Source organism: Pituophis catenifer, unplaced genomic scaffold (genome assembly GCF_029215685.1).
Source record: "Pituophis catenifer annectens isolate HBS135680 unplaced genomic scaffold, rPitCat1.0.hap2 SCAF_1, whole genome shotgun sequence".
NCBI classification, from domain to species: Eukaryota; Metazoa; Chordata; class Lepidosauria; order Squamata; family Colubridae; genus Pituophis; species Pituophis catenifer.
Window position 1 is genome coordinate 229078076 of NW_027256881.1, and position 14684 is coordinate 229092759.

General features: G+C 39.3%; 1 protein-coding gene across 1 annotated transcript in view; it reads right to left on the bottom strand.

Moving 5' to 3' along the window:
• MAP3K2 (mitogen-activated protein kinase kinase kinase 2) overlaps positions 1-12095 on the bottom strand; it is a 28501-nt gene extending 16406 nt beyond the window's left edge. The window contains exons 1-2 of the mRNA XM_070957109.1: positions 12030-12095; positions 99-161 (exon numbers count right to left, since the gene is read on the bottom strand). Of these exons, the coding sequence (XP_070813210.1) occupies positions 99-102 (4 nt within the window). The 5' untranslated portion in view covers positions 103-161; positions 12030-12095. The remainder of the gene's footprint in view (positions 1-98; positions 162-12029) is intronic.
• Positions 12096-14684: the final 2589 nt, after the last annotated feature.

The following is a 14684-nucleotide window of genomic DNA, read 5'->3' on the forward strand; positions in this document are numbered from 1 at the left end:
TCATGTGTTTATGTGATTTTTAAAAACTCCCATTGAGTTTGAATATTACTCATCATTTACTATTTAAATTCAGTCTCAGGCATATGTTTGGAACTCACCCATAATGGCATCCAGCAAAACCGAATTTCAGAACAGTGCTCCCATTAGAATTCTTTTATTGCCTAAAGAAGAAAAAGATAAATGAAAATGAAATGAGACAGGTATGATAAAAGTGTCATAGCCCAGATGATGTTGAATTCGTCTTTGAAAAGCAGGTATATCATCTATAAATCATCTTAACCAATACAGCTTTTGATCAATCTTGGTTGGGTTCACCAAACCCAGCAATTCCTGATTACGGAGAAAATGGCCACAATAGATTGTGTTCCAGGATCCTTATTTTAAATCTTGCCATTATTATCTTATGTGACCTAGGAAACATACCTGTTACCACCACCACCACCCAGCCCACAGACACACACCAATATGCAATTCTCAACTCTTCTTGCCTTTAGGAAAACTGTTAAGACCTGCCTCTTCCCGCAGGTCTTCTATGGTGCTTATAGAATGGGAGTCCCACTATAATTGTTTTGTTTTGATTCTTCACCATTTTACATTTATATATTGTTCATTTATTGTTATATGGTTTTTTTTTCTTATTTTTTAATTTATTGTTGTTTATGCAGTGCACTACCCAGAGTCATGCTATTTGAGTTAGGCAGGCTTATAAACCTTATAAATAAATAAATAAATCCTCTTAAGATGACTAAAATTTACCATATGCATTGGTTGACTTTCAAGAAGATAACAGCAACTGGATGGAACACTATCTGGTTTATTATTTATGAAATTTGTACGCCACCCATCTCATTGTTTGAGAGAACTCTGGCGGCTTACAATGTATAAAAAACAGAGACATAAAAACAATTATAAATATAAAAGCAAATTAAAATTGCAAAGGATTTTAAAACAATTATGGGTTTGGAGCAGAACAGCATGGCACCTTTACTGTTACTGCACCAACCACCCCCAGTTTAAGGCTACTCCTTCAAGGTCCTATGCCAACTGGCATAGTCAGGTTTTAAGGCTTTTCTTGAAGGTCAGAAGAGAGTAGGCAAATCTCACCTCTGGTGGCAAGATGTCCCAAAGGGTGGAGGCCAAGGCAGAAAAGGTTCTTCTCCTGGAGCCCACCAAAAAAAGTGTCCATCATAAATTTGCATGAAGGAGAAAAGTATGTTTCAAGTGTGGTACTAAAACTATAGAATATTCTTCTTTGGGAAGCCAGACTAACATCAACATTAATTTTATTCCGGCATCAAGGAAATAGCTGGCTATTTTTAATTTGATAATAATAATGTTTGCTTATTTGTTCTGGATGTATCTCAAATCACTGATTTGCAATTTTCAAATAGCGGAAGGAAGGAAATTATCCTCCAGCCATGCTTAGTTGCTGCACTGCAATTAGAAAACCCTGCTCAATGTGAAGATCTCAAATAAGCAACCAGTATAATACATGACTGCCACTCTTAAGAATTCTTTGTTAACACCCCTTTAAACCCTGTGGTCAGAAGAACATTCAAGCTATACTGTTCAAAGAAGCAGCATGCTTAGACTGAAGGAACTGTGAAAGAATCATACCAATTCTTCAATAGTTAAGACTATCTTGTCATTTTAAAAAGGAGGTTCTGAGGAGTGATTCATAAAGCATACCATGGAATGGTTTGTCCAGTTCTACGAGAAAAGCTGATTTTGTATAAAAATGCTTACAAAATGGCTGCTGTAATACCAATTAACTATTATAAAAGGAAGAGTAATTCTCCTCCTTCTCGCTCATAAACATTCATACTTTCAAACATATTCACCACAGACTGCTGTTTTAAAACATTTGCAGTTGGACTTTAACACCAATAAAGCACATTGCCAAAATGGTTATGATAAGGGATTATGGGACATATGACTCAGATCTTGTAGAGGATCCTAAGTTGTTTATCCCTGATTTAGAAGATCAGGGTAATCCAGAACTGATCAAAGAAATAAGTTGCTTGAATAGAATTACCTTAAAGATCATATGCAACACATGAACTGTTTATTCCTATCTTATATTGTGCATTTTAAAATATTTTACGTCATGTATCTTTTCAGTGCCAGTTTTACACACACACACACACACACACACACACACACACATCTCTGAAAGTCACTCTCTCTCAGCCCAACCCACATTACAAGGTTGTTGTGGGAAAAATAGGAGGTAGAGATAGTTAGGTATGTTTGCCACCTTGAGTTTTTTTATAAAGAAAAGGATAATAAGGCGGGACATAATGCGTGCAGAATGCGGGACATAATGGTGCAGAATGCGGCTGCGCGGGGGATTATGGGAGCGACGGGGCGCTCCCATGTGACTCCTCTCCTGCGCGAGCTGCATTGGCTTCCGGTGGACTTCCGGGTGCGCTTCAAGGTGTTGGTGATCACCTTTAAAGCGCTCCATGGCTTAGGGCCAGGGTACTTACGGGACCGCTTTCTGCCACCAATAGCCTCCCACCGGCCGGTTCGCTCCCACAGAGAGGGCCTCTTCAGGGTGCCGTCGGCCAGACAATGCCGGCTGACGACCCCCAGGAGGAGAGCCTTCTCTGTGGTGGCACCTACCCTATGGAACAATCTACCCCCAGAGATACGAGTGATCTTCGGATTTTTCGTCGGGCCCTAAAAACTCATTTTTTCCAGTTAGCCGGTCTGTCTTGATTTTAGGGTTAGTTTTAAAATTTTAGTATTGATTTTAATTGACAAGTTTTAAATTATGGGCCAAATTTATAAATTATTTTAACTTTATTTTTTAACTGTGATGTTTTGTATAGATGTTTTTATCTTGGCTGTTCACCGCCCTGAGTCCGAAAGGAGAAGGGCGGTATAGAAATTTGAATAAATAAATAAATAAATAAATAAATAAATAAATAAATAAATAAATAAATAAATAAAACAAAACAAAACAAAACAAAACAAAACAAAACAAAACAAAACAAATAAGATTTAATAAAATTACAGTGAAAATTATTTATTCCCAAAGGCCCTGCTGAATAATCCAACCTTATCTTCTTTGTGGAAAAGCATTAAGGCGAAGGTTAATCTAATATTTACAGGGAGACTATTCACATTATTGGTTATCTAATAGAAAAGCACCTGGCCACGTTTATCACTCTAAAATGTGGAGTAAGTAGGAGTTTCTTCTGTGATAAGCTGTTGCTATTTGGAGGTGTCAATCCTGAAGATACCCTAGTGCCAACCATACACAGCTTTATAGGTTAATACTAGTACTCTGAATTGCACTTATACAGCTTTTCAGCAACTAATGCAGAGCCTAGTGGACAAGTATAATACACTCCTGGAGTTAACACCTGCAGCAATGGCGCTGCCATATTCTGTACTAATTTTATTTTTTCTGGATAGTCTTTAGAAGCTGCTCCATTTAGCCATTTGTGGTATGTTCAGGACCATGTTTTTCAATAAGAATTTACCCACTTATGTTGGGAGAAGGTCTTAACTATCCTATACCTCTGTAAAATCAGGAGGAATTAAACCAGTAGAGCAGGAGTCCCCAAACCCCAGGTTGCAGAACGGTACTGTTAGGAACTGGGCCACACAGCTAGAGGTGAGCAGCAGATGTGCGAACCCTACTGTAAACTGCACATGTGTGGGATCTCAGTTGCATGCTCTCCCCACCTCCCCCGACCCTGGTCTGTGGAAAAATTGTCTTCCATGAAACTGATCCCTATTGCCAAAAAGATTGGGATCCAGAGAATAATTTACCACAATGGCACCAATGGAACAGTCTTCCTCTGGACATTAGAGGGGGCACACAATACCTTCCAGAAAGCAGTGAAAATCAAGCTATTTCAGAATGGCTGAGTGGTTGAACTGTGATACGAGGTTATTTATATGCATCTCTGAGATTATAATTAACCCATTTATTTATTATGTCAACATGTTTATTCATTTGTGTACTGTGAGCCTTTGTTTACATGGTTACTTCAACCATTTTATTATTACAGCTTATTTGACTTGATTACTTATGTGGCTTACAACATTTGATTTGGTTATGCTTACTGCAGATATTTTCATCATTGAATTTATGTACTACTGCAAGTCTTTATAGATTTAGTGACATAAAAACTGAATTAAATCTTGAGTGCTACTTTACTCAAAATATCAGTTATATTAAAAACATCTTTCAGTAAAATAAAAAAGTAATGCAACTACACATATAACTGAATTGTGAACCAATATTTACTTAATTTCATATTATATTCCATATGCATTATTAAACAAACTAGTGGAGGCACTTGCATAATAAAGTTAATAAACAATTTGTTTGCTAATTGTGGTATTATTAGTTTTGGTTTAGTATAATGTTTGAACCTAGCTATAGTAATGTATAAACTATCATTTATCACGTAGCAGTCTGTGGTTTACTCAGCAAATTATGGTTAAGCAAACTGTAGTTTAATTCAATAGTCACCTTTTCTGAAATAGACTACACTTTCTTGAGAAAGCTTTTTCTAATGTAAATTGTACAGAATTAGTTTTTTCTCAGTCCACTTACTAATTTTTCATATCTTGTAGATTGTAGGCAAAAACAATAATATCAATTAAAATTCTTGTATTTGCTGAAATATGTATTTGCAATGCCACAGTGGAAATCCACTCAGATAAGGAAATTGACCATGGTCACAGTTCAATTAAAGCACTATATGAATATCAAGGAATCAAAACTGCCACCAGGGACTTTCTACTTGGCAAATAAAAAATCTAAGTTTCAAAGATGTTTCACCTCATAAGCAAAGAGGCCAAGCAAACTGACATATAATAAACAGGTGTTTAAAAGAGGAACCCCCAAATCTCTGAACAAGGTCTTACCAGACATCAGGTAGAGTTGGCATCAGTTTTCCATGCCCTCATTATTTTCAGACTGAATTATTGTAATAATGTAATGCACTGTACATCCGTCTTTCTTTAAAGTCAATCTGAAAACTTTAATTTGTCAGAGAGAGCTATTCAGGCACCAGAAGATCAAAAAAATGTTTTTCCTCACCCTAGATATCCTTCCACTGGTTGCCTATTTGCTTGCTCGCTCAATCAGAAGTGTCATGGGTGCCTCTTAAAGCTCTGGTGTTATCCATATAAACATGTCTAAGCATTAAAGTCAGCATTGGAGTTGCAACTCCAGGCAGCACACAAGCCCAAGAAATACAGTGGCAGCACTCACTGCCAGGAAAGTCTGCCAATTTCTTACCTTTCTGTTTTTTACCACTAGGTAGACATACTTAAAAAAAATAATAAATTCGCTTAGTACAGGTAGTCCTCACTTAACAACCAATTCACATGACTTGATGAAACTAATATTAATCATAATTTATCACAAATTATAGCATATACAATATGCATATACTACACATACAATATGCATATACAATATGCATATACTACACATATATACACATACATACACAGTGCTTTCAGAAAGTATTCAGACCCCTTCAGTTTTGTCACTTTTGTTATGCTGCAGCCTGATTCTACACATTGATTGGAGTCTACCTGAGTTAAATTAAATTGATTGGACATCATTTGGAAAGGCACATCCCTCTCTAAAGAAAGCCTCACAGCTGACAATGCATACTGTAGCAGACCAAAAGCCAGAGGTCGAAGGAATTACCTGCAGAGCACAGAGACAGGATTATTGCAAGGCACAAATCTGAGGAAGGCTACAAAAAAATTCCTGCTGCACTGAAGGTTCCTAAGAGCCTCCATAATTCTCAAATGGAAGAAGTCTGGCACAACCAGGGCTCTTCCAAGAACTGGTCGCCCCGTCAAACTGACCAATCGGAGGAGAAGAGCCTTAGTAAGAGTGGTGACCAAGAACCTGATGGTCATTCTGACTGAGCTCCAGAGATCCTGGTGGAGATGGGACAATGTTCCAGAACAACCATCACTGCAGCCCTCCAACGATCTGGGCTTTATGGCCAAGTGACTAGACAGAAGCCTCTCCTCAGTGCAAAACACATGAAAGCTCACTTGGAGTTTGCAAAAAAAACACTTGAAGGAGATTGTGAGGAATAAGATTCTCTGGTCTGATGAAACCAAGATTAAACTGTTTGACCTCAGTTCTAAATGTCATGTTTGGAGGAAACCAGGCACCGCTCAACACCTGTCCAATATCATCCCAAAAGTAAAGCATAGTGGTGGCAGCATCATGCTAAGGGGGTGTTTTTTAGCAGTAGGGACGGAGACTGGTCAAAGTCGAGGGAAAGCTGAATGGAGGAAGTACAGGGTTATCCTCAATGAAAACCTGTTCCACAGTGCTCAGGACCTCAGATTGGGTCGGAGGTTCACTTTTCAACATGACAACAATCCTAAGCACACAACAAAGACAACACAGGAGTGACTGAGGGACAACTCTGTGAATGTCCTAGAGTGGCCCAGCCAGAGCCCTGACTTGAACCTTATTGAACATCTCTGGAGGAACCTGAAAATGGCTTTCTACTGACGGTCACCATCCAACCTTACTGAACTTCACAGGATTTGCAAGGAAGAATGGCAAAAAATCCCCCAATCCAGGTCTGCAAAGCTTGTCACGTCATACCCAAAACAACTCAAGGCTGTAATTGCTGTCAAAGGTGCTTCAACAAAGTAGTGAGTGAAGGGTCTAAATATTGATGCCAATGTAATATTTCAATTTTTTTCTTTTTAATAAATGTAGACATTTCTAAAATTCTGTTTTTATTGTCATTATGGGGTATTGATGAGATTAATGAGAAAAAATGAATTTCAACAACTGTAGAATCAGGCTGCAGCATAACAAAATTGACAAACATGAAGGGGGTTTGAATACTTTCTGAATGCACTGTATATACACACACACACACACACACACACACACAGTCCTTGACTTCTGACCACAATTGAGCCCAAAATTGATGTTGCTAACTAAAACATTTGTTGAGTTTTGCCCCATTTTACAACCTTTCTTGCCACAGTTGTTAAGTGAATCACTGCAATTGTTAATAACATTGTTGTTAAGTGAATCTGACTTCTCCATTGACTTTGCTTGTCAGAAGGTCACATGATTCCTGGATACTGCAACGGTCATAAAAATAAACCAGGATAACTAAGCCTAGTTTCAAACCATAATACTTGATTTTCTAAGAGTAACCATAATTGAGTTTTACCATAGTGCTTTATCTGGATAACAATAAATTGTCATTAAGTGGAAGAGAAAACTATAAATGTCTTCCAATTATATTAAAGAATGAATGTAATGCTTATGATTTGTTCATACTGTACATAATCAAGTGTACTGTGAGGTCATGTGATAACTGGCAAGTCACATCATCATGAACTTTTACCAAGATCAATATGTGAAATAGTTCTCCAAAATCTTAGGACCATTAACTTCCAGAAATCTCTGCCAGTTTTCAGCTGCCAGGCACCAAGTTGGGGAAGGATGCTATAAACATAAAGCTCTTTTATTTTTACTCTTTTACTTTTGACTAAGGTAAGCAGGAGTAAGCTAATTGTGTTGGCTTCATTTTCAGTTGTGCTACTACATCAATAAGGAAGAAGTAATATAGAAGAAAGTCAGGATAATGTCTTGCAGCTTACTCCAAATCATAAAAATATGCAAAGGATATTCTCGTAAGTAAGATATATCTGTTTAGCAGATATCGTTTAGGATGAAAAAGAAGACTTGAATACAAAAATTGCATACCATATTTGCTGTTTTAATGTACAGAGTTAACGTTGCAAGAGACTTGTTCCGAATACTCACAGAAAATATAAGCATACAAATATGGAATATATATTTTAACATGATTCAATCATATTTTATAATATAAAATGGAGCTTGAAACAATTATGTAGTATATAACAGTTCAGTTGGTTTGAGATATGGTGGTAGTAGGGATTGCCATGAGGGATCTATTGGCATCCTCTAGCATAGTGGTCCCCAAGCTTTCCGGCTCCATGGACTAATGGTGACAGCAGGAAGGGGTGAGAGAGGATGGTTTTGCATGAGCATGTGCCATTTGCATAACTGGAGCTTTGCACGCATGTTTTGTATGTTTGCCCCCCACTTGTACAGCCTGGTTCTCAATGGGCCACAACCTGGTACCAGGCTGCAGACTAGGGGCTGGGGACTCCTGCTCTAGCATACTATCTGGTATTATTTTTCCACCGAGCCTTGATAACTGGTCTCAACTGTCACTAGTTTATCCTCTTATGCCTCATATCTACTGCTGTGCTTTATAATGGAGGAGGTGGAAGTGACATTCTAGGTTCAAGTATTGGCTGCACATCCAATTCTTCTTCTAGGTCTTCTTGAATCAGGGTTGTAATGTATAATTCATCCACCTCAAGTTGTGAGAGCAGCTTTCTCTTATGCTGAAGCATTGGATAACTAGCTATTTCTCAATTAGTGTATATGTAGGTCTTCTGTCCTTCCATAGTTCCCTGATATGTTTCATACATCCTATCTCATCAGGTCTACTGTTGTAGTAGCATTCCACCAATTTCAGGTTCTCTTCTATTGTCCATGTATGGCTTAATCCAATAGCCCATTTATGGTCAGATTGTCCTGGTTCTCCAATATCTGATGCGGACCTTATTAATCCAGGTGACATCCAAGCCAACATGATTCTTAGTTTGTGTCACTGTCATATCCAGGGTAGGCAGGTGAAGTGTTAGGGGATCTTTGCCAAAGGAACCTCCATACTGGTAAGTAAAGTAACCTCACATCACATGTAATCCTAGACTTACATTCATTTAGCAACTGTTCAAAGTTACATCACTTAAAAAAGTGACTTATGACCAATCCACACTCTTATGACATTTATTTATGATGGTTGCAGCATCCCAGGGTCATGTGATCGCTGTTTGTGACGTTCCATATGGCTTCTGACAAGCAAAGCCAAGGGGAAAGCTGGATTTGCTTAACGACCACATGATTCACTTAACAGCTACATTGAATCGTTTAAGAATTGTTGCAAAACAGATGATAAAATTGGGTGCAACTTGCTTAACAACTATCTTGCTTAACAACAGAAATTCTGGTCCCAATTGTGGTCGTAAATTGAGGACTATTTGTATAAGCCAAATACTTCCTTGTTTGAATGCTCAACATTATTGCTCTTTTTCTCCTAACTATTAAAAAGTTATCTTGAATATTGCCTAAATCTGATAATGGACTTCAAAAGAATAAATTAGTGCAAGTTGGGCAGAAATATTGCTGATTAGTAAAAAGCTACTGGCTTTTTTTCTATCTGGGATGCCACCTGCTCTGAAAGAACTTACATTTTGCAAAGAAAGATTTAGGATGCTTTCATCTTACTCTATTCTAGGAGAGTAATGAGGAGAGAGGGCCTTAAACAATTATATGTGTGCCCATTTGTGGGCCAATCTGATTATATAACAGTTACCTATACCCTGCTTACACAAGGACTACTACAAAGAACTCTCCTCAAAGAGCACTGAAATTTTTGCAGTAAAATATGGTAACTGCTTAGCTATACCTAGACCGTATTATTATTATTATTATTATTATTATTATTATTATTATTATTATTAATTCAATTTATATACCACCCTTCTCCTGTTGGACTCAGGGTGGTGCGCAGCCAAAGATAAAAAACATACCAATACAAAATTTAAAATCAATTAAAAGAATTATACAACTTTGGCCCACAATTTAAAACAATCCAATTAAAACCCAATTTACACTTAAAAAGCTAAAAAGCTAATATCACATTGCATACTTATTAAAAGATCTCTGGTAGCTACTGACTGCTTTCTGGACTAAATTTCACATGCTGGTTTAACCTATAAAACAATTTATGGCCTGATTATCTGAGGATTGTACTGTTCTTGTAAAACAATTGAATGTTACAATCTGGCAGGGGAAGCCCTTCTAAAGAGCTACCAGCTTGTATAGGCCTACTTATAATTACCAAAACCCGTATCAATTACTTTATAGGCTAATCTATGAAGACTAAGTTACTTGATAAAAAAACCACCTATGTTAAAGTGCACGTTATGAAGTGTAGATACTGTTTGCATATTTATTCCAGGTATCAAAAGTGTATCAACATGTAATTTTTAAACTAATTTTCCTAGGTATACTTTTTTTAAAAAATCTTAAACTGAGCTTCTAGTAGTCTCTTTTACTATGAGAGTATGAGAAAGGAACCTGAAATATAAATATCTTTAAAATGTGGTCAGCATCTCTAGACTTTGATCCTCAAACCCACAATGTTATGGCAAACTTGGAAGAATTTGCTTGCCAAGCAAAAGCGGAAGCCAGAGAAATTCCTTGCATGTATTTCCACATTTCACAACACACGGCAAAAGAAACCCAGTGTTCTCTTTTCCATTTACAAATATGCAATGATGGGCAACACTCCTAAATCTGGGGACAATCTATCAAGCAGTTGTCTCCGGAGACTGTATGCTTCAAATAATACATGGAGAAAAGCACTTAAAAGCACAAATCACAAATAGCACAAATTATATAAAACCAGTATTCACTGGCAGTATCATGTCACAAAGCAAATATAACCTTTTCTACTTGTAATCTGTTTTCCAAAATCACTCAGTGAAACTTTATTAGTCAAAATCACCATCAAATCGACCCGAGTACAGTTCTCATGGATAATCTCCATTATACACCCAAAATATCTTTCACAGTAGTTTATAACACTGTTGAGCCTTAATTTTAATCTGTTTCTATATCTTGTTTTTAAATTAATAAATTGAATTCCATCTTCTTTCGTGATGGATTAAACAGTCTTCCTCAAATACTCAAAACCACCTGCCCATAACCAAAGGCGTTTTTTCAAGAGGCAACTGCAGATAATCAAACATTAAAAATCGTTATTTCTTGGTACAACAGCCCACAATTCTCTCAGAATATATTATGTATAAATCAGCAGGACACTGGAGGCAGGGAAAACATGCAGGGCATTTCCAAAACAAAATGTGGTTCCCCTATAAATAGGGCCACTTATATACAATTATTAACTGTTGACAGCCAAGCATTATACCGATATTGCTTTCTCCTCCATTTAGTAGCAGAGTTTGATCTCAATTATGAGACATAAAAAAACGTACGTGCAAGACATACCTGGGCAGGACTTTTGACACCTATATTTATTGAGAAAGACGCTGGGAGTGAGCAAAGCAGGACTGCTTCCTCATACCAAACACCCCCCACCCACCTCAAGTACAAGTCAGCCAGCTCATGTAGCCCCCTTCTCCTTTCTTTTCAAGCAACGCAAGCGAACCTCGATCTTTCTTCCCCTCAAATCTTTTCCCCTCAAATCACAACTCAAGCGACTTCCTACCCTCAGAACTCCGCGGTCGCTCCTGTAATCCAAAACCGATACCTGCGGAAAGCGGCGACAGCCCATAAAACAACCATCCTTGGAGCCCCCCTCAGCGCACCAACCTCCCCAGGCCGTCTGCTTTGCTTCTAACCCCCCCCCCCACATACACACACACACACTTTTTCAACAGGCGCCGGAATCGGTGCGCCCCCCCCCTCCCCACCGCAGCTCGTCGCGCGCACCCGCCCCCCCCCCACCGCGCGCGTACACATACACATACGCGCGCGCGCGCACCCCCCAACGTACCTGTGGGGCAGAATTAAGGCGCGCGAGTGGGGGTGGGGGTAGGGATGGGGGGTGTGGAGAAAGGGAGGTGGAGAATTCCCCCGGATTGGAGGCTCCGGGCCCAAGCCGCCGAGGGAGAAGAGTGGTGGTTCAGGTTCTCGATTTTCACCGGAGACCCGAGATGCTCCTTGGCCCTGCCAGGTGAAGACGGGAGGATGGCGTTGAAAGGGGGAGACGGGGAGCAGGCCCGGCGGCCCCTCGCCCCACAGGAAAGCGAAAGCTGCAGGTTGCGAGGGGGGGGACGGAGGCAGAGAAGACGCGGCGGCTGAAGGACCCTCCCGCGGGCGAGGGGCAGGGGGAAGGATATCACAATTGCCCCCCCCACCCCGCGGCCGTCACCTTATTCAGCCAGACCTTCCACTCTCCCTGCCCCCTCCAGTTTTTTTTTTCCTCCTCCAGAGCTCCGCCTCCTTCACGCAGAAACCCGTGACACCGAACCCGGCGGCGACGTCAACGTCATTCGCGCAAGCGCGCGCCTTTCCCCCTCCCCCTGTTCCGTCGCCTCGGCTGAGAGACAACGTTTTCAAGGAAGAGGAAGGACTAGCGTGGGGCGACCACGGGAAACCCCCGTCACCTCAGAAGCGCCTTGAAACTCCAACTCCCGGCAGGTCCGGCGAAAAAGCGAGGGATGCTGGAAGTTGTGGTTTACAGATATGCCCTACTCTTCGGCTAGGACGGTCTTCAAACTTGCCAGCTTTAAGACTTGTGGACTTCAACTCCCAGAATTCTCCAGCATAGCATAGCTGGCTGGAGAATTCTGGGAGTTGAAGTCCACAAGTCTTAAAAGCTGCCAAGTTTGAAGACCTCTGATGCTAGGAGAATGCGTGTACATGGAATATATTATACGCACATGTACACACACACACGTGCAATATATAAATATATTATGAAATATGTAATGCTTAAGTTATATGACTTAATAAAGCATTCTGCAGACACGGTTTTGTCTGAACACTAGCGGCAGCGCTACGCTTCCCACCTCCTCCAGTACAATCATTTTACGGTACGCTTTGCATCCTGGAGTAACCCACCGATATATACACCTTCCGGGTTCCTCTAGATGGCAGCGCTGCAACAAACCACGCTTGGAGTAATGCCCATTGCGCTCAAGTAATTTTTCTGAGCAAACATCTGATGGCGAGCCTTGAGTCTCTGAACCTTTATTGGCTTTTCCAGTCAAACTGATTTGAAACACACTTGCTTTGTATAATTGCAATGGTCTTTTTTCTTCTTCTAAGAAGCAGCGGTCATGAAAACAATAAAAATAAATTATTTTTAAAATATTTTTAAATATTTTTTTTAAAAATAAACCATTTTAGCATTGCTAGCTTTGGCCAACGTTACCTTGACCCTAGAGGATGGATTCGGACAATGACATAGTTAAGATCGTGGAGGTTAAACATATTTCTGTGACAACAGACATCAGAGTGATGAAAGTGATGATCTTTCTAGTAGTGATGTCTTAAGAGTTATGAAACTTGAGTCAGGGTTTAAAGGTATTACAGTCTGCAAGGAGAACTGTTAGATCAGACTTGGGCTAAATAAAATTCATTGCTCCTTTCAGACAATGAGCAGCAAAAAGAACTTCACATATTTCAGACATGAGATGAAAATAGATAATGAAATAGAGCAATCTAGTTGGCAAGGCTGAGGGAAGTAATGACAATTACAAATAAGTGGATAGATAGGGTTAAGAATGTTTAAGGTCAAGGAATGCCTTTTGAAGAGCTATACCTATTATAATAGGTCAAGATGGCTAACATTTATCCATGCAGTTGTCAAAAGCTGAGCCAGATTCCAATGTGCTTATCTCACACCTGTTGTCAGAGACATTTTAAGCCATTGCAGCCAGCACAAGAGTCTTGTGGCATCTTAAAGACTGAAATAAATTATTACCCTAGATTTGTTGAGTTGTAGTCCAACATTCCACCTTTTCAATAAAACTATAGCAGCAAATATACAAGTCCATATTTTTCAAATTGAACTTTTATTTCTTATAAAAATCTTAGCTTTTAACAAGTATAAGCATATGTTTTGTAAGTAATACAACTGTGCTCAATATCTCACATAGGCATCAATTCCTAATTACAGTACATTAGTGCCAAAATGACAAGTGTCATGACCAGTGGTGGGATTCAGCCAGTTTGCACCATTTTGGGAGAACCCGTTGTTAACTTTCTGAGCAATTTGGAAAACTGGTTGTTGGAAGAATTCATTAGGGTAGAGAACCGGTTGTTAAATTACTTGAATCCCACTACTGGTCACAACATTATGCTACAAGTCTTAGCTCCATCAGATACCTATGCTTCTTCATAAAACTGAGATTCCAGATACAAGATTTAAGGAAGGGTTAAGGAAGGGGATGACTGCCTCATTCTCATTACATCTACCCATCCCATCAGATCCAGCAGGAAGGCATATTCTGGGCTCCATCAGCCACAGTGTCATCTGGCAGGGTCAAGGAAGAGACCATGGCATGGCACCCATCCTGTGGAACATCATCCCTCGAGAAATTACATTGGTCTGGCCCTACTAATCTTTGGAATGACCCTGAAAATGTGGCTTTGTCAACAGGCATGGTGATGCAGGAAATGGATGAGTCAGCATAATGGTTCTATTGAATTCTATTGGTAGATGTGATTCTTTGGCTACAAATTCATTTTTAATGCTTTTTATATTCTTTTGTATTGTCTTTTATTGTTTTAAATTGTATTGTTCAGTTCTTGTTTCTCATTGTGTAATTGTAAGCTACTCAGTCATATATATGAGATTGGTGACAGTATACATTAGAAAAATTCATACATTTTTCATGATGTATGCTTACTTTTAGCAATGGGAATAGCACTTAGACTTATATACTGCTTCATAATGCTTTACAGCCCTCTCTAAGTGGTTTACAACTTATATTGCCTCCAACAATCTGGGTTCTCATTTTACTAACCTTGGAAAGATGGTAGGCTGAGTTAATTTTGAGTTGGTCACGATTGAACTGCT